Consider the following 25,036-nt stretch of genomic DNA (forward strand, 5'->3'; position numbering starts at 1 on the left):
AGAAAACTAGAGGCCAGCAATGAAATATTCTGAGCAGCCAGCCAACCACCACAACATTCATGGAAGCAAAGGAGTGCTGTGAGATGTTAGAGAGCAACTATCTAGCCATGCCATGCTAGGTCAAAGCTTTCAGGAAAAAAAATCCTGCAGTTCCTACAGCTACTTGCTGTAACTGTTCACACAAAGCTTATTAACAGGATTAGGTGTGCCTCTCGTTTCAGTACCATTAACAACTGGAGCTCTACAAGTCTCTGCCTGGGCAATCCAAGATCTCCCTCTTCAACTAGCTGGGTATCTTTAACAGAAACCTTAAAATTTTAGTGAATACATGCACTTACATGCTGCATCTAGATAATGGTTTTTGCTTTGTTTAGTTCCTAAATTCCTCATGTAAAATTCAGGGGCACACGAACACACATTGTTAAGTCACCCGTTACACATGCAACACATTGAGGACATCGTTATACCCAACGTGTAAGACCCTTCTGTTCCAGGAGGATGACAGCACTGCATTGCTTCTGATCCTGCCTGCAGGAAAGCTCTCACTCGAGCTCCTTGGGTGTGCACAACACCAGGCAATGGAGAAGTACAAAGGAAATAAAGATTGTCATATGACAATTTGAGATTTCTTGCACTTTCTCAAGCCAGGTTCATGGGTTGGGATGTTCAAGTGCCCGAGCGAGTCTTTAAACAGTAACTTACGGTTGTAAGCCCACCACTTTTGGCTTTACCTTCACCTGCAGTCATCCACACTCCCATACCAGAAATGGCAGTCAGAGACCTGAGGTCAGTCCTCCCAGCAGTGGCGTATCGACCCAACAGTCTGGTACTAACTGCACCTCTCCGCATTTCTGAAACCTTTCCCTATCTCTCTTCGCTCTTTGTTTTTAACAATTAACTGTCATCTGAATGAACACTTCTGAATTGTAATTCAGAGAGGGATTTCCTGTCTATTGGGGACAACACCGTCCTACAGGTCTTGGTTTGCAGCCATTACTCGCATACTAACAAAGCAAAAAAGCAAAGGAGAATCTGAATCCCTGTGTTCAAAGGGTATGATTATTCCCAGCCTGTCTGAAGGGCAAGATCAAACCCTGCTCAGTCTACAAAAGTAGATTAAGATTCACTTGCAAGCCATCCTACTGACCTCAAGCTCTACAGGGGTTGAGCTCTGCTAGAGCAGGCATTCATGTGGTCCAAATGCAGCATTCCATCAGCAGACGCCCACTTTTAGGATAAAGAATTGTCAAAACTGTTCAAAGACTTTTAATTCTTCAGATTTTTGTAAGCACTTATATCAGAAATAGGTAGTACCCCACGGAAGAAGAGTTAACATCAAAGGGAAAGGCTTCTCACACATGTCATAATACTGACATCACAGGTGCCATTGGCCCAAAACGAGCAGCCTGCCTGCTCCCAGGACACACTGTGGTTTCAATATACATATTAAACCTTTCCAGCTTCAGTAGAAGGTACAACAGTGGTGTCATGTGCTGGAGCCTTAAACAAAACCTTGTTCAAACCCATGATGTATTTTCTACGGTGTCATGTGCTTAAACAAAACCCTGTTCAAACCCATGATGTATTTTCTACATATAAAGGGCAACAAAACAACAGGCCCTCAATAAAGGAAGTAGTAAAGGCCCACTGCTCCCTAAAACCAAACACTGATAAACCTATTAAAGACACAGAATAGAGAATCACTTTGTGGAAAGAACATTTATTTCCATTTCAAAAAGTTGCGATCCATAGAAATACAATAAAATCAACATGTACACAAAACTTTAATAAAACGACTTTGGTTCAAAGAAATATTTAACACCTAAATCTTCTGAGGTACAAAAGGCACAAGAGCAGGCACCCAAACACACCGAATCGCCCACAGCTCTGTTTGCACCACTAGTACAGAGAAACCTGGGGGGGAGGCAGGTCAAAGGAGGATGGCAGGGGGGGCATGGAAATAACAGTAATCCAAACACAGGGATGTGTACAATGCCATTTACTCTTTCACAGGTGTTACATATCGCGTTGTCCTTTTTTTTTTTTTAGATAAAGTGCCAGGACTCTTGGAGGAAAAAAAGATGGATCATTTCTTAGAAATGAACTGGAAGAACAAACAGTAGAAAAGGAGACAAACAGGCCTGCAGCAGGCTGGGTTTCAGTCAACCTCTGTTCTCCCACAAGGTCTTAAGAATTCATTTCCTCTTTCATGAAACCATTTGTTTGAAACTGCGGAACAAGGACATTAAATCAGTTACCATCAGGTACCCAGTGCGTGTACCACCACAACCCAGATGTTTACATCAAGCAAAAATCTCATCTCAGTCTGAGGGCCCCTGCTTATACTTCTCTACCCATCCAACAGGGAAGACAAAGATGCAAAGGGCCAGGGAAGAAAGGATCTTTCCAATTGCACAATCCTTGGGCCAGAGCAGTGCATTCTGGGTGTGCTGTTGTTTACAGATTAGTATGCTCTGGCACTCCAGGGGAATACCCCGGGGGCTCAGGGAGGTGGGTATGAGAATGGAGGACATGAAGCTGAAGAAGCTTTCAGCAGTTACAAATTCCCAGTCTCCAGACATTCACATTTACCTTACAAGGAACTCTCCTCCTTTTATAGCTGCACAAATCTTTGCAGGAACAGACCTAATTCTAGTGAAAATGTAACTCCAAGTCACCCTGATGCTGACACTACACAAGCCCTGTGATAATCTTACACATTGTGTGCAGTCATTGACAAAAACTCACTGGAAAAGCTAGAGCTGAACAACGTAGCTGCTTAATGCTGCACAACATTGATGGTGGAAGTTTGCATTATGGACAAGTGACTCCAGCAGTTGAAATGGCCCCACCCAGGTTATTAAAAGCTGTTACAAGGGTTCAGCATACTGCCACCTTGGCATACACAAGCCTTCCCTCAGGTTTTGATCCTAAAGGAGTATTACTTACCCCATTTACACCCTACTAGTACTGGGCAAGCTGCATGCCTTGTCCTATAATCCCCCTCACCACTTCTGAAGAGATTGTACCAAAATACTGCTGTTCCCTGAAAAGTAAAATCAGATTTGGATTAGCCAGAACCAGGTCAAAGCAAAGGGTAATGCCTATGAACTCAGCTTTTATGAAACACTAACAGCACAAAACACCCTTAGTCCCACTCTAATTCAGCCATGTTCAGAGCAGAGGTGAGTTCTACCTGAACAAGTTCTCTGTTAAGAACAGCTCTACATGGAAACCGCTCACATCATGCACTGCAAAACAACGTAAAGAGCCCTGCAGCCCACCAGATCAGCAACAGCCCCCTTGATACACAGCAGCCTGTCAGTGACATGGCCATGAACAGCACTTGGTCACGTTAGCTGACTTCTACAGGGATGCAGGGCTGTGCTGAGGGAGAGACAAGAGCAGCAGAGGGGAGAAATGAAGCAAAACACAGGTTTTACCTTCTTGGGCCATATTGCTGCCCCAAAGTCTGGGAAAACTGTAGCTCCTCCAGCTTCTACATCGCTCATCTGAGAAAACAAAGTCCACAAACTGTCCATTTAAAAGACTTTTGGTCCACACAGTCCCACAAACAGAAGTGCCCCAAGCCCCAAGAGGGATTTCTCTTGTACCTCTGAGGAACGGATACACTTTTGCATAAACTGCAAGTGTAACAGTGCCTGCTACAGAAGGCTTTTATTTCAGCACTTCATCTAGATTATATATAAACTGTTGCACAATTAGCCACAAGAAGTCGTGTACCTGCAGTGTTAATAAACTAGTACTCTGCAACAAGGGAGAGGACTTCAGAGTGAGTTTCAAGAATTCCATTCCAGCTCATGATCCAATTAGGAAAACAAAGTGTCTGTTAAACCACATGTTTCCTCATAAATTGAAACCATGTCTTTGGAACTGATTTTCATAATTTAGTTTATGCATCTTGGTCAACCACTTCAAAGATGATTAGAAAACCTCCCTTTCTGCGCTGTTCACCAGTGATGTTACACCACTCCAAGTGCTTTATGCATCTCAAGCTTTACAGCTTCGTGACTAGAGAAAAGCATGTCTCTTTATGCCTCGCCCTTCTACACCAGAATGAATTTAACCCTATTGAGTTCATTAACAATGGATTCACTATGAGTTCTAGACTTGATCCAAAACCCAAAGTTCCTGGAAACACTCCCATTAAAAATAGACAGGTTTTGATCAGGCTCTAATAAAAGAAACAAACAAGCCTGACCCAGTTCCCACCAAACTTCAACAGCAAAACTACTATTAATACATTCCCCAAGTCCCCACATTCACTATTAATATCTCAGATTTCTGTTTAAAGCAGATGTTATTACCACTCTGGTGTCCTCCTGCTTGGTACCTACAATAAAAGGGTGTAAGATGCCATAGGTGCACAGGTTTTTGCCCCTTCCAACTAGAAAGCACATGCATGCAACTTTGCAAGTTAATACCTACATCTTAGCAACACTACCACTCTTTAGTAAGGGCGGTGGCACAAGTATGATGTGTCCTGCAAGGGACACACAGGGGTAAATCACCTTTGACCATGTACTACTGGCAGAGAATAAGGCGCGTATCGCTCACTAAATCAAGGCTTGCGCAGAAGTCTGAGAAGCAAAGAAAATGCAGAGACAGTTCAAAATTAAAGCCTCTCAGCAGCAGACTATTTCAGAGCTCCTTATCTTATTTTGATTCTTGTTTTGATGATTATTTCCTCCCCTGCCATATCAAGTTGAAAGGTTCTGTTCTGAGCTGCATTTCACACTCAAAACACCAGCTCAGCCATAAACATTATATCACAGAATTTTAGATTTAAAGCTGTATCACTCAAAAGTTAGACACAGTAGATTAAGTGATCTTAATTACTGACAGAGTAAGCATAGGTTGATAAAACAGTCAGAAGACTACTGTGAAAACATCAGGCCACGAGTACCAGCAGCAGTTATGATTCCAGTGTACATGGTCCATAGGTTGTGTAACACATGCAACTAATGGATCTCCTCAACTCTGCCTTCGTAACCCAGTTGCACCACGTTTATGAGCTGCGTCTCCTCCACGTGCTGAAGCGACAGCTACACCACAGCAGCTCTGGCTTTGAAAAACAACTACAACAGAGCCTGACAGACCACAACATCAAGTGCTGTCAAACAGAGGTGGAAGAACATGACTGTCTCATGCTAAAGTTTTCCAACACGTGAGTACCCCAAGCACTCCCCTTTGAGAAACAAGCCAAATTCTCCTCTCACCAACAGGAATCCAATGTAGTCAAAAGTTTCATAGTAGAGCATCCAAAAGAGGATGCTGGGCCTTATATTCAAATTTTCCGCTCTGAGGTTAAATACCAGAATTCTATCAACTCAGATGGGACAGCACCTGATGCTGCAAGAATAATGAAATCCCTGCTTCCAGATGCCAGGGAATCTCTACAAGTAACCGACTGCGCAAGCTGTAAACAAGATGCTGCTAAAGTTACACTCAGTGCATAAAGGATCATCATACTTACATAGTTTAAAAAAGTGGCCACACGATTTCCAGTCCCTAACCGCTTGAAAGCATCTGGCTCATCTTTCTATAAAATTAAATGAGAGTAACTGCAAACTTCAAGCTCACAGACAGCAGACAAACAGAGGTACTTACATAGTTAAGAAACGTCGCTAGCCTATTTCCTTCCGATTTGAGTGTGCTGTCAAAGGGTCGCTGCAACAGACAACAACTTTAACCCAAGTTCCAAACAGGCTCACGCTAGAGTTACACATGTGTAGCTCTGCAGAGAGATCCTTAAGCCCAGTTTAAAGAGTTGGGATTAAAAAAAAAAGGGGACAACTGATACAGGGCAACATTAAAGCCATTAGAGACTGCAGCCAGGGTGCATAACTGCATGCACAGAGCACTCAGATGCTGGAAGAAGTGACCTTGAAGCAATTCTTAGGACCTGAAAACGTTGCTTCTACTCTGCCCTGCGGCATGAGCATTAGCCAACTGAAGTCAGCAACAGGCCACTGCTGTACTGGACACTGACCCAAAGGCAACAGCTGAGGTGAATATGGAAACAAGTCCTCTTCAGTGGGCTTTAGATAATGCACTAGACCCTCCTGACTGTAGTAGCGACTCAGAGGAATGCTGTCATGAGAAGAGGATGTGCATTTTTTGCCAGCAGACAAAGTTGCAGAATAGCAATAGCAAACTACTTTCAGGTGGTTGCCTGTCTAGGATTAAGGACCACATCAAAAAGATCAAGTTGCCTTTGCTCTGTAGGAAGCGTTTTTGAGTTTAGTTTGTTGAAGTATGAGATCATGTTGGTGCCAGTGTAGAAGTGGAAAGCACATCTAGAACACCAATGTCTCTCTCCTCCCTTCCAAAAAATGCTATTAAAGGTTATTTACATTACTTCCTGACTGTTAGCAATTTCAGCCAGGAAACAAGGTGCACTCTTCTACACAAAAACAATCCTCAACTTTTTATTTAAAAGCAGAAAACAGTATTAGGAAAAAAGGCAAAGAAAAGCAGCCACCATCTCTAAGATGTTAGAGTTTTATCTACCTAATATAGTTTTATCTATATTTATCTAATATAGTTTTATCTATATTTCAAGAAATAAAAGTTCTTTCCTGAAATGGGTTAATAAGACATTTGCATATGCCAATTCAACATAAAAGAGCCAGTGTAAGAACACTGAGATATAGGTGGTTCCCTGGTTTGTCACCACTGCCAAACCCAGGTCCAGCCATATATTTCTGAGCTTCAGTATCAAGAGATACTTAAGCAACCAATAAAATCCCCAAAATTGGAATATGCAACTATTAACGTGTCCCTGTCTGAGAACTGCAAGGGAAGAGAGCTGCAAGGCTGGTCCGGAGATGGGAGACACAGCAGTATCTGCATTTCAGCGTGGAAATCTGCGCTGCACAGAGAGCCTGGAGGACCAGGCCAAAGCCATGGCAAACTCTGCGCTTGCCTTGCCTCTGCTGCTGACTGCAGCCAAGGTTACATTCCAAGTGGAGCTCTGCCACAGCTGCCTAATCCAAAAAGTAAAGTCCACGCTGGCCAATTTGATGGCTGAGGTCCTGGAGTTCAAAGGCTCTGAGGAGAATTTAAGAGCGTTCGCCTGACTCAGGAAACAAAGCAGTCTTAAAGTTAACAGGAAAATTCTCTCAACAGGCCAAAGCTAACGAATATGAGCTTCCACAGTGCTGGAGCTCAAGATTTTTTTTAATTTCTATTTTTTTAAAACAGTGCTAAATTGGGTGCCTTCAATTCTGCACTCAATTATCAGGTTGCACTCTGGCTGCAGCGACGATCCCTTCTACCAGGTAAAACCACCACAGCCTGAACTATGCCAGATTCCATTGCAATGCCACAGTTCTACTGGAAACCAAGGCATCAGAGGGATTTTATTTGAAGTTACCAGTCACCATAGCTCTGCAGTAGGATTACCGTGTTCATAAGCTGGTTTAGGGTGATAATTATAAGAAGTTCTGTTGTTCTTTTCTCCCTAACTGCAGCAAACCAGAGCTGTTACCTGCCAGGTAGAGCCCTCTACTGCCTACTGCGGATGCAGCACCATTCTCCGGCTCACCACCGGAAAGAACATCGACCCCCAAACTCTCATCAGACCCTATAGCTGCAGCCACACTAAGGGTTTTGCTAGAGGGCTCTAGGACACACAAGATTTCCCTAATGGCTACTGTTTTCAAGGGAGGTGCAGACTCACAGTCCAGGGCTTGCAGACCCCAGTTTCTGAATAAAATAATGGAAAGAGCATATTCAAGTGCTGCATTACTATCTTTTAGTGTCTCTATTTATACATTGTTCTCTTGAACTTCAGCATCAGAGAAGGCAGTGCAAAGGCTTTTCAAAAGTCATAATCCATAAACAGGGCTATGTGTTCAATGTTTTAACAGAAAAATTTCAAGTTTTCACTCAAAACAAACCATTCTTCCCTCCCCACCCCACTAAGAAATAATTGAAAGCGTGATCTTACCCTGGAAAAATCAAAGTGTGGTTCATACTGCCCTCCCATTCCATAGTTGGCAACCTACGGCGTGGAAGAAGGAAGCATAAACATCCATTGAGCTGCAAGCGACTGCTGCAGAAGACAGCATTTGCTCACAGAAATCCAACACATGCTTTGAGAAACAGCACTTTGTGACAAGACTTATCTACAGCACACAATTTCTCTTCAGATTCCAAAAGAGGTATACATATGAGAAACAACTCAAGTGCTCCTTCCCTTTCATAGTTTAAGGGTTTACCAAGAATATTTCTCAGTACCAAACATTTCTCCATGGCAGTGCCCTACTCACCACAACAGCCTGCTCAATGTGAATTAGCAGCAACAGTTTTACCAGACTCTTGCTCCCTCCTCTGTAGAGGAGTGTGTGTAGTTCTCCAGCACGTGTGACCAAACCAGGAGACAGAATTAGATTGTGTCACACATGTATCATCTGTTACATCCACATGCCCATCCCGTTACACAGAAGGCTCAGGAGAAGCTTAAAAACACCACTTTACTTACTTTATCTGGAGATCACATAACATATGATTCAGTTATTCTGAGGCTGCACTTAACATGTCTCCCAAATCACTACACAATTACCTGGTTTCTGTGGATAGCCAGTAGTCAACAGTACTTCAACCAGGTTCTAAAGAATTTAAGGATTGTGGAGGAAAAGACGCAATAAGCAGCCTAAGGTACAGCTCTTTTGGCAGTGCTGCACCGCTTCTCTCCTTCTCCCCAACACACAGCCAAAGATTGGAATTCTTATGAGAATGTAGCAGGGCTATGAAAAATATTTGGGTCTTTGAAAGGTTCAATTAGGAAGGAGGTTCACTTTTGGCAGACTTGAAAAGTAAGTGGTAGGATGTTCCCTCAAAATAAACTGGTAAGTCAAAGATTCCTGTACAAAGTTACCTTCTATTTCTTTGATATCTCCACCCCTCTCTGGCTGGCACACAAAGGGAAAACATCTACCTGCCAGGTCCTTACAGCTAGCAGCAGCTGGGAACACCCTATGCTCTTCAGAAAGACCTCACTTAGCTATTCCGTGCACGCAGTCAGCAGAACCCCTGCGAGGGTCTGCGTAAGAGCCAGCCTACGTTTGTATCGCTCCGTGCACGCAGTCAGCAGACAACAGAACCCCTGCGAGGGTCTGGGTAAGAGCCAGCCTACGTTTGTATCGGCGCAAGCACCAGGCCACCCTGACCAGCAACCAATTTCACCAGGGTGAAGCCTGGCCAGACAAGGCTACCCACCTGCAGCAGCTCGGCTGTCTGCACCGTTAACCCTGTGATCTGCTGCATCCGTTGATTCACCTTGGCCACTACAGGATCATCATCTTCCTCCAACCACGAGCTAGGATAAAGGGAAGGATTGAAAGGTATTATTTTGGAATACCAGCCACACCAACCCATTTCCCAAGGCAGGAGGGTTCATCTTCCCTCAGTCAGATGGCCAAAAGACCATTTAGCATGCATTTGTTGTGCAAGCTTTTGCTACATGCAAAGCAGTTCAAGTTTTCAGCTGTAGGTACTGTTAAGCACAAAAACCTTAAAGCTAAACTCTTCTCTATGCTTACCTCTTTGATACCCTGTAGCTAGCCACTGTAAGGACACCGGTTTTGGGATCACGTACTGTGGCTCGTGCCAGCTGTGTCAAAAAGAGTCCCAAGGGGGAAGAAATACATCAACTGCAGGTTCGAAAAAGAGATTTCCTCTCATCTTAACCAAAATCAACACCTGATTTGTCCAACTTCAATGTGTCACTGGATGAAAGTTACAGCTCCAACCTAGAGTGTGTTCCAATTTCATGCTAGAACAATACATGCAGAAACGCAAGTGCAATCCATCACCTACATTTGATCCTGGAAAAAGAATTTGACTGACCGCACAAACCAAGATATTCATTAAATCCATGAGTACTGCTTACAAACAGGTTTTAAAAGTACTTTTTAAACAGCTGGAGTCAATATTAGCAAGAGGGAACAACAAAAGTTAACAACATAGGAAGCCCAAGTTGTTGGCAAAGAGAAAAATCATTGGGCGCTCCATAAATCTACTGAGCCTGCTCCTCATGTGGAGGGAGAAAAAGCCAACCTCATTCTTAGATGAAAAATAAGAAGTGAAAGGTTTTACAGAATGAGTTAGAAATTATGGGGCAGGCAAATCCACAGTGGTAGAAAACTCCCAAGGGGAACTCTCAACATACCACGCTCAGATTTTCCAGTTGGAAGATACCTGGAACATCTAATTCAGAGACAATTTGAGACACGTTATTACATCATGAAGGTAACGCTGCAAAAGCACAGTTCCCCTACACAATTTGAACAGGGAGTAATGCACCGTTAGGCCACATCTGTAGGAATAATCTGGAGCTTGGCAAACTGATCAGGTTTGCTGTGGTGTGAAAGCGACAGACTACTACCAGCACTGCCCAACGGGTCACTTTGGTTTTACCCTTCCAGCTGAGAACAAGAACTGGGACACTCCTTTCTTTGACTGTAAAATCAGACCGCATTTAAATTTAACTCCTTCAAACCACAAACACTTTAAATCATGTCTCCTTCCTTCCACTTAATTATAGGTCACCAAAAGCCTTTTTATTTTCATTTTCTTCAGAGCTCGCAGTCATGATTTCCTTCATTTTTCCTCAAATAAGTCTCTAGCCAGCTTTACAATCCATGTCAGCTGTCTTGTCCCTACACAAAAGTTCTTGGCACAGTTGCTCCTGGAATTCTGAGTCACTGTTATTTTGTTCCTGATTTCTCCTGCATAAATTATAACAGAAGAGCCAGGCTGACTGAATACTGTTCTTCACTTGTACAATGAAGCATAGCTTTGGGGATATAAACTAGCTTCCCAAACTTTTCATTCTGCTACCATTTTCAATCTTGCTTGATTTCTGCACCTAGCATCTGATCTAAGTATATCAGAACTAAAACAAGCCTGACTACATTAATATTCCATATCTCCTCTTTCTGACAGGCAGGCTTCTCCAAAGACATACAATCTATACCTCACGTGGTATAACCAACTGATAGATGTGAGGCTTCCCCTCTCTGGGAGCAGAGAGCAGCCTTATGACGTGCATTTGCTGGGCTTTGAAGAATCATCTTAACACACTAAATTGGTCAGAAGCTTCATCAGGGATTCCTTAGTGCCTGTGTTTAGTTTAGCATGCAGTCCCGTTGGCTTTTCCTTCCAAAATTCTGTACTGCTGAAATCCTAGAGCACTGAGTTCAAAGACATTCCCATGTCCCCCTCCATGCCATATTTTTGCCAGTTCAGGCATGCCTGTATTGCAGGTAGCATCAAGCACTTGAGGACTAAGGTTCTTATACCTCCATGCCAGATCTGTCCCAGTGCTATTCACACCAATAAAAAGAATAGAATTGTCTTGACCCTTCCCAGTCACCTCTGATTATTGCCTGAAAAGTTGGAATCTGTTTTTGGAACTGGAGTAAAAGTGATTGCATTTTGCAAAACAAGCATGAAAAACTTGAATACAGTCACTCCCACAGTCACGTACAGATGTTGTTTCTCTACAAAACAAAACAATATTGGCAAGTGTAAACTGCAGATAATATTGAAGTGCTTGGACCCAAAAGCAGAAGTGTCTTGCAAATGAGTCTTACAACAAAGGAAGTGCTCATCTTTGAGCCCAAAACTAACATACTACTCCAGAGTTCTGTCTGAAAGCTTCCATGATTACTAACTCAAATTTCCTGGCTGAAACGAAGCTATATTCATCAAGGACCATCACGTCACAGGACTTGCATTTTCCATTCTTCCTGTAGTACTGCAGAATTTAAAGCTATTCCTGCAGCTGAGCTGCAGACAGTTATAGAAAAAACTCCAAGGAAATGGCTACTTTTTTTTATTTGAAGAAGCCTTCAACAGAACCTTAAGGGTACAACATTTACCTACACTTACAGGGACTGATCCTGGTTCTACACTACAAAGATTACATGTAGAATTCCTCTGACATGAGTAATATAAGCAAAACGCAAGACTATCCATAAAACTTTGAACCAAAAGGGAAAAACAAACAAAAAAAAAATAGCTGCCTTATTTAGAATGTGCTTAATTTGACAAAACAGATTAAGTGATACACTCTCTATTTGAAGGTTTCCATTTTATTTGAAGCTCTTGAAGTTTTATGGTATGATGTAATAGGAAAAAGTGTACATTTATGGGGGTGAGTCCTCACCGAGACAGGAGTGTTCTGCCAACACTCCCCATAGCTGGCTGGTAGTCACAGAAATCCAGCTTCACAAACATCCCTAATTATTAATGTTCTTAGGAAGCATCCGTTTCTCAATCTGCTTCTAACTACTTATGCTTATATTTAGAAATACATGCAGAGGGTAACTCTTGACTGGAATTTTAGTACCACATTTCATAGCAGTAGCTAGAAAAGTGCTAAAATGAACCATTAATCTATAAAAACAGACATTTAGTTTTACATGCTTGTTGGACGTGACAGAAAAGTAAGTTACAGCATCTACTGCTGGCCTCAGACTGCCACACTTTTCTACCAGAAAGGAAACAGTTACAGGAAATGCCACCTCCAGAAAAGTCAGACTAGCTTTGCATTAGGTAGCTGCCTTTTTGTTGTATGCAGAGTCACTAGAAATCACACCATAGGTAACAGGTATTGTATCAAAACCGGGGTTCCCTGCCAAAGCTGCTGCCTTCGAGTTGGACCCACATTTTGCATGCTGAAGCTGTCATATCTGTTTCTCTGCTGCCCAACAGACACCTGCCTAGGTGGAAAAGTCTAGATCTGAAGTGCTCTGGGACAATGACTGCATTGTGCATTCATCCTTACAAGTAATCCATCCTTCCCAAGTCCCACGTTGGGAATTACTTAAGAGTACAAATGGTTTCTCCAGTCTGTGTTAACTGTATCATGTTATCTCCAATAAGCTGTGTGTGGCTTCAGGAGAACACCGTGATTCCATTCATGGATGCTCCAGTGTCTGAAGTGCCTGCCTCCAGGCAGGTCTAGGCTATGGTTTAACACAGAGGCAGTAAACTTCAGGTTACCTGAAGCAAGGAAAACCAAACCTTTAGATATTCTTCTAGTACAACCTAAAAAAAAAGAAAATCCCATTGTTTCTTCCCACTTCTGTTGGGATTTGGGCTTTTTAAATTTTCTTTTGAAGTTCAGCTCCATTTCAAAAGGCAAACTTACGGTGTATCAGACACCTGCTCCTACCACTAAGCCAGTCAGTCATCTCCCTTTTCGGGTCTAGTCCCTGGTTTCCTAAGAGGTTTCCAAGCCATTTACCAAGAACTGTGCATAATGAAGTGCAACAACGCATAAATACCTTCAGGAGCCTGGGCTTTATGGTCCTACATCACCAGGCAGTTTCGAAATCGTTCCCCTTAGGCTCACAGCTGCAGTGTATCATCTGTAGTATGAAACCAGATCTTTCAAATCCTGTGCCTAGTCTTTGCTAACAGAGATTAAAGCATGGAATTAGCAGTCATTAGTGAGATGGAAGAGGGGAAACTTACCCTTGGCTTAGCTAGCTGTTTAATTTTCTCAATTTCTTCATCAGACATGACCTCATAGTATCGTACGATATGAGGGCTATCCCATTCATCTTCTTCCTTAAAGGGAGCTATGAGGAGATGAGGGTTTCTGTTTCCATCATGGTACCTACAAAACAGCCTTTTCTGTCTTCGAGGTGTCTGAAAAACCACCAAAACATTGTTTGCTCAACCACTTTCCATGAACTTAAAAGAGGCAAGACAAAGCAAAATGGGCTTCATTCAACAACACCGGAAAAACCCAGCAGCTGATTAGAGAATTTAAGAGGTAAGCATGAGCGATCCTGCTATTTACTGCAAATAAAAAGCAACATATGCCACTCCAGATACCACTGAGCAACATCTGAAACACTAACCTTTAGGAGAGTTAAACCATAATGTGTTACAAATTAAGCAAATTATAGAACCAGCCAGCTGTAAAAAAGTCTGATTTTTATAATTAAGACTATGCAGATGGAGTAAGTGGATTTCTCTCCCTGCACTGAGAATTAAAACCATGTTTGTTGAGAGGTACTGGAGACTGGCTGGTGAAAATACATGTCTTTAAGATGCAAAAGGGAAGGAATAACGTCATTCTGTAAGCGTGGCAAAGCATAACCAGCGCTCAGTGGAAAAAGCTTCCTAGTCTATCGGTACAGCCAGCATTTGAAATGGCTGAATAGACAGCCTGAGGAGAATTAATTTCCACCAACCTTTAAGAGTTAGAGCTGAGAGCTGTTTTTCTGTCTAGGATTAACAGCTGAAGATAGAGAGGCCAAGACATAAGGTACAAATTTCAGCCCAGGCAGAACCGCATTTCATTTTTTCTTTAAAAAACAGCCTCACAGAAGGCAAAACTTAACCCCTCCCAGCAAGCTTGATCACCCTTACGCAAAGGCAGCATAGTCAGGGAAGTCTGGCCTTTCTCTTACCATTTTTACCCCTTCACCTCTACAAAGGGCCTCATAGATGTCACGCTCCGGCAAGTAGTCAAGAGGCCTCTCATAGGCACCACTTTGCACCACTGGTTCTGTTGTGGTCATGGTCTTGTTTGACTTCTCTTTCTCCTTCTCCTCTCTCTCCTTCTCCAGCAACTTCTCAAAGTACCGCAGATTACTGCCTGCTCTCTCATGAGTACTGTCTTCATTGGGAGAGAAGCAGAACCAGTGATTTATGCAGTCCCAGGAACTGGTAATACATACAAGTCTTTGTACTGAGGCAGCAATTATTCTCCCCTTCTAAAAGCATTATCAGGCAACCAAAGGCATTGGCTCCAGCCTGCACTGAAAACCAGCACTGGGAGGTTTCTGTGTTGCAGAGGGAAGGTTGGCAGAGTCTGCAAAAGAATCATTTCTGGAAAGACCCATCACAAAACTGGGATTCCAGAAAAAGTAGATTTTGGTCTTCACATCCCTCTTCATCACTCAACTTTTCTGCCCAGTTCTACCCAAGACAAGCAGCTCAGAGCTCATCAGCAGAGATCATGCTAGGCTACTTGTTGCTGCACCCCTCCTCTCCACCACACTCACCGCCCAAGCATGCTTTAGCCAAGGACTATGGTGGAGTCCAGCTGAAGACTTCAATCCCGAAGACTTCAATCCCAAAGACTTCTTCCCATGTCAGGAAGCTCAGAGGTACGCACTACACTTAACACCCAACCTACAGCACCCACCTTTATATGCTTGTAACAGGTTTATATGGGAGGTATCCTGGATCATTACCATCGCTGGACCCATCATTAGTGATTAATTAATGATGTTAGTATGACTCAAACACCATCAACAGATCTTTACCCAGCATAGCTAAGGGACAATTCCTTGTTTGCCATAGAGTATTCCTGGACACTAGCACCTGGAACAGTTTCTTTCCCTTCTGACCCTCCCAAGCTTGTTGCCTTTCTCCTATTTAACTAACCCAGAAGGTCCCTGAGGTAACCGCCCTTAGAGCACAGGCTAACAGTGGCTAGAGGAGGAAGCTAAGCCCAGAGCAGAAGAAGCTCCTGCTCCAAGGAGGGACTGCCAAGTCTGTTCCACTGATTGGTGCTGATAAGCATTTGCATTCTGCTATCAGTGCTAAACCTTACTGCAGAGGAAGCTGGATTCAGTACATATTCCTATTCTTGTAAAACTTATTCTATGAATTCCAGTGTCTGCAGAAACCAGGCTGATACAGATTTTTCAATGGAAAAGTTTCACCCACCCTCAGGATACTGCTAACATCTAAATTAAGAACCACAGCTGATTAAAAACCCATACAAATAACACAGTAGATGTCAGTTCTAATTGGAGAGGATAACCTTTGCAATGCAGGAAGTCAGCAAAGTTGGATAGGAAGCAATGCTGATTTGCTTACTCAGAGAGAAAAGGAGGTTTAAAGAAACCCAATCTGCTCTGAATTCTCAGAAGTAAAGTACTTGAAGACATCAGGCAAAGTATTCTTCTGGCATCAAAGAGTGCCTGCACTGAGTAATAAAGAAGAATATGTGAAGTCAGTGGGACTTCACAGAAGATCCCACACTCTGCCCAAGCCCATGGTAGTCCTGATGGAATATGTGAAGTCAGTGGGACTTACAGAAGATCCCACACTGCCCAAGCCCATGGTAGTCCTGATCTCCACTGGAGACACACCAGGCTCTAACCATTACCAAACACAGCTCAGTACACTGAAGTACACACAGGTACTGCAGTCAGACACACATCTGGTCTTGGGGTAGTATCAGCATGGGCTAAGATAGCTTGTTAAAGATGCTTCATGTGTAAGTAGCCTGGCTTTTTTCAGGACCTACGTTTATGGGAAGTCATCTGGCAGAATATCCTTCCAGTCAGCTCCCCAGTATGCACGGGCCACAACTGCTCTTGGCTCTGTTGCCAGCAACACCCTCCAGCACTAGAATAGTGTGTCTTTTGTTCTTACCAAGGGATATCAGACGTCTGGTAAGCTCCATGGCTCTGTGTAAATCCCCAAACTGGAAAACAGCATAGCTGAGATAATCTAGGATCTCCACTTTGCTGACTGTTGTATCCTCCCCCTCATCATGCTGTTTTAAGGCTTGTTCCATCCAGAGCACCGTGTGATAGTAGTCACCATCATTGTAAGCAGTCTTCCCCATACCAAAGCAGTCCCCTACTGTCAAGGAGGATCTGTATTTTGTTCCTAAAAACAAAACGATAGCTTTAAGCAACCCACACAGAAGCATCTTTGCCTCCAAATACAGAGGCCACGTTGATGAATATCTGTAAATACACACTTATGCAGAAAGGCTTTTAAAACACAATGCTTTGACAATATTTTAGGTTCTGTCCCAAACTGATCACCTTCAGAATTAAGGATTACATTCTATCCTAATTCTGTGGCATTAATTCCTTTGGAAACCAAGAGAAGTTTAAACACAGAAATTAGTGTTAAGCTATTCTGTTTCCTGCTGTAGACAAAGGCAGAGCAGACCAACAGCTGAAGAGTTTCCTGAACCTACAAATTAACAGTGTTAGATAATCAGAGAAACCTGACTGTATGCAGAGCTAGCTCCTTTGCTCTGGACTGCAGATGTGTTTTTGTGCATAAGATGGTTTAGACAAATAGTACACACCTGACTGTTTCACTGTGCACTGATTTCCAGTTGCTCCAGCTCAGCAGATGCACAGGTAAGTCTTAAGTTCCTCATTAATAACCTACAGATAATAACTAAAATTGTTCTGTCAACTCATCTACTCACACTCTAAAGAAGCCTATTCAGTTTGCAAACAGCTAGCAACTGTAACCTGTTCCAGTAAGTGTCTAACAAGCAGCAGCAACAAACTTTTATCAGGACTCAGCTGCCAAAATACCGAAGCATCCCAACCCATCTACGTACTTCCCAAAACATCTGTGGCAAAAACAGTTAGCCCCCAGTTCACAGATAAAGAACAAGAGCAAAGTTATCCAAAGCCTCACTGTAAGACCATAACAAACAAAAACAGAGTCAAGCTTCTTGAGAGCCATCAGAGCCATCAATTACGAAGCAACTTCTTCCATTAATTCACAAGTTATTGGGAGAGGAAGCACGCATGGTATTTGCTTACACAGTAACCAGCACAAAGAAGCATGTAGTCCTTTGTGGTTTTGGTAGAGCAATTATAAAAACCAGCAGTTTCTTTTGAAGTAATACTAATTAAAAACAATGCTACTTGAGCTGGTCACTGCAGATTATGGCTCCTTGGCTCATGTGGGACCAACCCCAAGGTTGTTCTCAAGTGCTGAAGTAGACACCCCCTCAAACATCTAAACCACACAGACTTGCATCACCACAGTCCTTCCTCACTACTGAAAAAGAACTTTGGAGAGAGTTCGAGGATGTCACCACTTCCTTCCTTTTAAAGGAGAAGACCTTTAGGCACTTACCTGGCAAGTTTCCTCGAGAGAGTGTTTCAGGGTCCAGTTTGTATGTGTCCTGCAGGCGCATCAGAGCCTTTGCAGCTCCAGTCTCGTCTTCTTCAGTCGGAAAAAACTGACGCTGAATTGTAAGATTTGCAATAAAACCTTTGAAGTAAAAGGGAAAGTTGTTACTTCCAGAATTTGAATAAATATCAGTACCAGATTGACACAGAAGAGAAAACATCTGCTTCGTTTGGGGAATTGAGGTTGAAATAATTCTGGTTTAAAGCCTCTGATTAAGACTCTCAAGTTAAAAAAACCTTGTCTTCCATCCCATTTTAAGAAATACGGCTCACAAGCAAGAGATAAAGGTTAAATAAACCCCACTGTTTTCTTGTGCTGCACAATTACTAAAGCACAATATGAATCTAATGATCTTCATTCTCCTGTAGTATCTCCTTTCAGCATCAAAACTTCACAGTTTTCATCAGTCCCTTGCAATATCCAGAGTCAACTGCAGATCACCAGGCTGAACAGTGATTTCAGACTCTGCTCCAACCTGTAAAGCCATAAGAGCTTTTCAAATCTCAGCTCAAGGGACAGAGATCCTGATCCAGGATCCCCCAGGCAGGGGTAGGGCTTTACTTAGTGAGAGGCTTTTAAACCCGACACTGAAAAACAGGTGACATTTAGAAATAAAACTACAGGTACTACATCAACGTATCAAGGTTACACACCAGGTTGGTTGGGCAGAAGTGGGGGCAATCAACTGAAGGAAAACAACTCCGCCATTCCCAGTCACGCAGCAAGCGGAACTGGAAAAGGAAGCCTTTTAAAAAAGAATTAATGACAGAAGTACTCAATAGAATTGAGTATCTTATTTCCATCTAGGATGACTATTCCAAAAGACAATAAAAATCTTGGCTGGAAGAAAACTTCCAAGCACCTAAACTTCAGCATATGCAGAGTAGAAAGGGAAAACATGCAGTGTTCTGCCTGGAAAACATGGCTTCTTCTCCCTCACTTTCAAGGAATCCAGTAAAAAGAAATCTGCACTTAAAAAAAAAGGCAAGCTACAGAAGCAAATTCAGGCAGACACTTTGACAATATGATGCAAAAGCAAAGATTAGTACTGGAAACACTTGATTCTGGAGGATAGATTTACAGACAGCAACTGTATATTGTCCTGTTAGCAACAGGCTGACTACAGCACCTGTTGATGCTGGGGCTGATATGAATTCCATCAATTCAGCATGGGTCTTGTTTTGATTCTTAAATCTTATTTTGTGATCAACATGGTCAAAAAACGACAAGAGAAACTCAATGATGAGAAAGAGCAGCAAAAGGGGAAAGCAGACGAATAAGAGGAACAAAGCTCAAGACTAGGCAACAAGAGAAACTCAATGACGAGAAAGAGCAGCAAAAGGGGAAAGGAGACGAGTAAGTTTATATATAAAGAGGAACAAAGCTCAAGACTAGGCATAAACCAAAAGAGGCTTCAGACAAGAGTTTGAGGCTTGACAGATGTGTTTCAGTGACAGGCTTCACTCTCTTAGGTAGCCAGTAAACAAGAGGCCGCTCATTAGTTCAAATTTCAAACAAACTTGGCAATAATATTTAAACCACAGCTGAGTTTGCAGCTTTCCAGAACACAAGGACGACAGGCAGCTGCGTTAAGGCCACCTCCTACTGACACCTTCTCCCTGCAACTCCTTACCATTTGTTGTATCCTGAAGAACCAGGTTTTCCAATTCCAGCCAGTCAGTATTTAAACGCTTCACCAGCTTATAGGCGTTGACAGGATGTGCCAGATACCCTTCTGGATCAGAGGTTGATTTGCTAGTCAGTACGTCCATTTTTTCAGCCCAGCTGGAACAAGAAGTGCACGCCTCAGAACAATTGATGAATGCATGTCTTCCTTGTTAGGTCATCATAATTACACGGCTAGAATCAATTGATTGCTGCTTTCGCCATCATAACCAGCTTTCAAGCTTTCAACTTCACAAGGATAAAGTGAAGTGCAACCAATTTTTTTTTAATTGTAAGAGTCTTTTACAAGGAATTTATTTCCCTGCTTACCATTTGAAACCTTACTACAGTGGGCACACACCTCACTTGAGATGAGTTTTAGCCATCAATTTTCAGCACACTGCACTTCAAAAAATAATGAGACACAGCATCATTGCAAGTGTCTTTTATTCATCTTAGTAAAGATACAAATATAAACAAACCCCCAAGACCTTTTTATCTTTATGAAAACTAAACCATCAGCTTTGATTTTCAGGCTGGAAACGCTCAGACAGTATAGTGGCAGTGCTGTCAGTCCCCCAGACTGGCGTTGGTCAGCTTCAAAGCAACAGTGGGAAGCTTCACCCTCTGTGTTATAGCACATCTCAACTGCCAAATACACTGCTGACGCTACAGTGAGCATTTCTGCTGCTGCCCTTCGTATTATCCCTTAATGCAAAGGTCTGGCCAAGCTGTGTGTTCCACTCAGTATGAAGACTCTGCTAAGATAAGTGAATAACTGAACACAAGAAATCCCCTTTGAGCCTGTAATCTCAAACTAAGTAAGAGAATGAATGAATTCTCATAATTCATGAAAGAACTATGGTAACTAACAACTTCACATAAACACAGGTTAAATATCAGACCCCCTGGCTTCTTCTCTATACTATCATGTTGCAACAGTACAAAAGTAAGATGTTTTTCCCAGAGGTTAACAATATATATTAAGACCCATCTCACCTGCACTCCCTATTTAATCTAGGCTTTCACTACTAATAATATTTATTTTGCAGGGTAGTAAATACTGTCAAGTTCTAGTCTCCTCATTCACATCACAGTGGGCTTTTGAATCATAAACATCTCTGGAACTAATAGACAATACTCTGAGAAGTGCTACCATACTCAAATTTTAGAGTTTAGCACCTCTGCTACAAAGCACATGCCTCACTAGCAGGGTACAAGGGCTCAAATATTGACACAGCAATAGAATACTCTTGCTTACAAATACACCCAAACACAAGTCAACTGAAAATATAACACATTTTAAAAAAGCACTTGAATATGTTAGTCCATGAAAAAAAGACTTTAAAAAAAAGACAAGTTCAGTGTAGCTGTAAACTGACCTTCTCTTTAACTATACCTGAAGAGGCAACTGCTTTTCAAGAAATGAACATCTGGGTGTACAAGTGACAAGGAATTCCTACCATTTCACTTCCTCCATAGCCCTATCCCCACCCTCCATCCCCAAAGGGAGATCAAACCACCACACAGAGTCTGGAGTTAAGAAATGCTTTGGAAAGCATGGCTCCATTTAGAGGAACTCAGTTCTTCTGAACCTGGACCTCATTTACACTATTCCAGCCTCACGCCCTATTAGATATTATTTTCAGCTAGGCAAGTATTAAGTGTCTTCCTAAGGGACACAGAAAATACCAGTTATCAGAAAGGGCTTTTCAAGTGATCTAAGCAAACAGGATGACATCCGAGACGTGCTGAAGCCAGGTCTGAAGAGAACAAGGCAGGAGAGCTGTCCCTGAGAGCAAGGCCAACGCAGGCAGGAAGCCAGGGAGTTGGTGTCTGCTCTGCTAAACAGCACAACCGGCTCACCTTGCCCTTGTAAGCCGTGCTGGTGCTGGCAAACAGGCAGCACAGAGCGCTGGCACCCAGAGGCATTGAACTGACATGGACAAGGCTCCTCCAGCACGAGTAGCGTCTTCTCCAAAAGGAGCACTGTGATGGTACAGGGACAGCAGGGAACAGTTTCTAAACAAGCAAAGTCCAAATGAAGCAGGGCCCCCTTTCTGCAGGTTTATGGGAACAAATTACAACCCAGGTAGTAGCTATGGTCTCACCGTGATTATCTACCGAGGAAATACTAACTAGATGTAGCAGCAGAGTGGTGACAGAAAGGTGTGGTGTAACCCAACACAGCAGATGAGCCATTTTGTCACCCTTTGTTGTGCAAACCTTTCCCCCTACCTTTTGATCTGAGAGAGCTTGTTCTCTTCTGCTCGGATATATTCCTTTAAAGACTGGACCAAGTCTTTCTCCGCGTAAATCAGGTCTGTCATTTGACCTAAAAACAGAGCATGAGCAAGTGTTACTTTTTTGGGTGTGATTAACTATGTCCAACAGCGCAGCAGACAGACCTGAGCTGCTCTGGGGCTATTAAAACCACCACAAAGAACAGACAAAAGAAGGGTGTGCACTGCAATGCCTGTAAGCCACAAAAGCCATTATACATACAGGTCTGGCATTCAGAGGCTTCAAGGGGCTCTTAAAATCCCAACTTCAACGGCTGATGTAGCTTTGCTGTGACCCTTCCACTGCCTCTGAATTACTTTCAGTATCACAACTGTATGCGAGGCAATCAAAAGAAAGGTTTGACATTAATAGAGCTATTGAGTCAAAGATCCAGACAGCTGCCAAAGCATCTGTTCTACATATGGATACAGATTAGGTCACACTAATAAATTATTAGTCTAACCACTGGCATCACTTAAAATTACAGCTTTTCAATATGGGTAACTGTGGAAACACAACTTAACGTTAGGTACAGAGGAATTTCAGACTAATGTTTAGAGCCTGACACACATACTCTCTCTCCTGAGCAGTGTTAATGGAAATTGCCAGCATGTCAATCCTAATTGCTATGACAAACTTTGCTTTCCAAAGACCAAACACTGAAAGACCGGATGAGATTTATAAATGCAGCCACAGCTTTAGTTTCAGCATTCCAAAGTAATTATTAATGAGGCATGATTAAGCAGATGGAAGTCAGCAGGCTGTGCTATTTTCTGAGTTAAGAAAGGTTCAGAAATAGGTAGGTGTAAAGAAGAGGTGATCCTTCACAGCAACTTTGTACAAAAAGCTAGGAAAAAAAAGAGAACCAAATAATACAGAGTTAAATACGGTTTAGCCCATTCTGGAGCACGGGAGAATGTGCTGGGTGGGTAGGGAAACGCCACTCTGCCTTGCTCCAGCTAAGCAGCTCCATACAGTGCTACAAGATAAACCACCCCGAGTCTTACCATCTGGAAACACAGCTCTACTGAACTCAAAGCATATGCTGGAGAGCAGCCAGTTGTAGTTAATTAATTTCTATTACCCTTATGGGGGTAAATTCCCCAGACTATTCCACAGGAAAACATTAGAGCAAGTCACAGCAGAAAACTCAGTTTGTGCTTACTTTTAAGCTCTGCCACAATCATACACAGTTTATCACTGCTATTCAAACACAAGATTGAAGTCGATGTGAAAAAAAAAAATCAATCTATTTTCAGGATTTGTAACAACGTGACTCCTTCAGTATTTACTCAGGTCTTACAAAAGACACATAAAGGTAAGTGGGATATGAATTTTTCATTCCGATACCCAATTCCACCTTTTTGAGAAGACAGGAGATTTCAGGTTCTGTGAAAGAAAATATTTCACATATTTCTCACCTCAATTCTCTTCATAAATTCAGGCCTAAGAGTTTTAGCATAAGGTTTGTGTTGTGTTCAAGACTACAAGAAATGCACAGTTCTTATTAAAAGACAGGCGCTGCCTGATTTTACTGACAGAGCTCCCCCAGAAATTCCTATCTTGTTGGTCACGATGTGCAAAGTTACTCAACTGCAAACCAATTGCACTGATGCAAGACCTGCAACACAGAACAGCACCAAGGATGCAGAAGAGTAGCTTTTCCTAAAACAGATAGTGTTTGACAGGGCCATATGGAGAAAGCCACGTGCTTCAACTGTAAAATTCACATTAACTGCATCACAACATCATGCATTGGTTCTTTCCATACCTATGGAGGTGAAGAACTCTGCTTCTGTGTGCCAGATCAAGGAAAAACAGGTAAAGAACACCAAGTGCAGCCAAGGCTCCATCTTCCAGGTAGACCAAACCTGTAACAAGATAAAAGGAAAATGAGTAAAAACGATCCACTTACTTGAGAAAAACATATCAAGGCACTAATCATCTTTAGTCATTTCACCCTCATGAAATTGATTTAGATCCTTGAAATATGGAATTCTAATCAGTAAAGCTTGAAAAAAAAAGAAGTCTTCAATCACAGGAGGTGTTACTTAACAGTCTGAAACGCTATCTGGTATATTCTTTGGGATTTACATGGAAGACACATGTGACAAATAATATATTTGTCCACACAGACAGTGAGAACGAATTCTTCTGCAAGGGAAGCTCAATGCTTTCCACTTCATGCATAATTATAGCTGGAAAATAGGAGAGTATACAAAGTTGCATTATCGTCCAATAATAACAAAGTCTAAATTAAATAGTCAGACTTGTAGCATGCAGTGAAACTCAGTTACATAAAAGCTGTCTAGAAATACAAAGAGCGAGGAAGCCAAAAGGAGAAATACAGCTTTTTGGAGCATGGAAGTGGCAGCGATGGTTGGAAAAGTTGAAAGTGAAATTTCCAACTCTGCTTATTCAAGATGCACCATCCCAACACACTGGCCTCCCAGCATAGCCCTTACAGCCTCTGTATTTCAAAGGCTGTGCCAGCTCCAAAACCTACCCCCAGAGAAGGGGGCTGAGAGCAGACAGGTTCGTTTCTAAGAGTACAGCCCACCAAGGGCACAGAGGAAAAGCCGGTCTGGGCAGGCAGACAAGTGAAGGCGCAGAGAGCTGTCATTCTCCTGGTAGACCTGATGACCAGGACTGCCTCTTCCAGGGAATTTGAGGACCTTCCACTGTACTTGGATCAGCTCACAGCTTGCTCCAGAGCTGCCTGTTCCCTGAGCAGCAACAGCCAGCCCTCACGTATGAGCACTGAGCTCACCACACCTATGCACAGCGTCAGAAGGAAAATGACAACTGCTCACCTTCATCCCAGAAGCAATTGTTCGTTTTTCCTACCCACTGTAAATGGGTAAACTGGTAGCTGGAAGTGGCCACTTGCAGCCTGCTCTTACTCCAAATACATTAACCAATGTGCAGCTATTTGGGGTAAAATGGAATCACCTAAATCTGATGACAAAGAGGGATGGAAGGCACACGGGAAAGAAAAATACATGGAACATCCTAAAGTTTCAAGCAAGGAAGGATGTGTGAAGCACTAAAATAATTCTGGGACAACTCCAGCCCATCCCTTCTGGGTTTTCCAAGCCCATGGCATGGCAGAAGCAGTCACCCTCAG

At 42.6% G+C, this 25,036-nt stretch overlaps 1 protein-coding gene across 1 annotated transcript; it reads right to left on the minus strand.

The window, feature by feature from the left end:
- Positions 1–1,710: 1,710 nt before the first annotated feature.
- Positions 1,711–23,779, minus strand: P4HA2 (prolyl 4-hydroxylase, alpha polypeptide II). Its single transcript, XM_010161081.1, has 14 exons — positions 23,681–23,779; positions 21,865–21,961; positions 19,595–19,746; positions 17,905–18,042; positions 16,441–16,680; positions 14,460–14,668; positions 13,513–13,689; positions 9,570–9,640; positions 9,247–9,346; positions 7,976–8,029; positions 5,632–5,691; positions 3,444–3,512; positions 2,950–3,046; positions 1,711–2,229 (listed from the first exon to the last, which is right to left on the minus strand). Exons 1-14 carry the CDS (start codon positions 23,760–23,762, stop codon positions 2,159–2,161), a joined length of 1,617 nt encoding a protein of 538 aa, XP_010159383.1. The 5' UTR covers positions 23,763–23,779; the 3' UTR covers positions 1,711–2,158.
- Between the last annotated feature and the right edge of the window lie 1,257 nt (positions 23,780–25,036).

Source organism: Eurypyga helias, unplaced genomic scaffold, assembly GCF_000690775.1.
Source record: "Eurypyga helias isolate BGI_N326 unplaced genomic scaffold, ASM69077v1 scaffold7251, whole genome shotgun sequence".
NCBI classification, from domain to species: domain Eukaryota; kingdom Metazoa; phylum Chordata; class Aves; order Eurypygiformes; family Eurypygidae; genus Eurypyga; species Eurypyga helias.

Coding starts and splice junctions, on each gene's coding strand:
- P4HA2 (XM_010161081.1), bottom strand. CDS start 23,762: ATGGAGCCTTGGCTGCACTTGGTGTTCTTTACCTGTTTTTCCTTGATC. Junction 14,669..16,440: donor CAGACGTCTGATATCCCTTG/GTAAGAACAAAA, acceptor CTCCCAATGAAG/ACAGTACTCATGAGAGAGCA. Junction 3,047..3,443: donor CAGCAATATGGCCCAAGAAG/GTAAAACCTGTG, acceptor TTTACTTTTCAG/GGAACAGCAGTATTTTGGTA.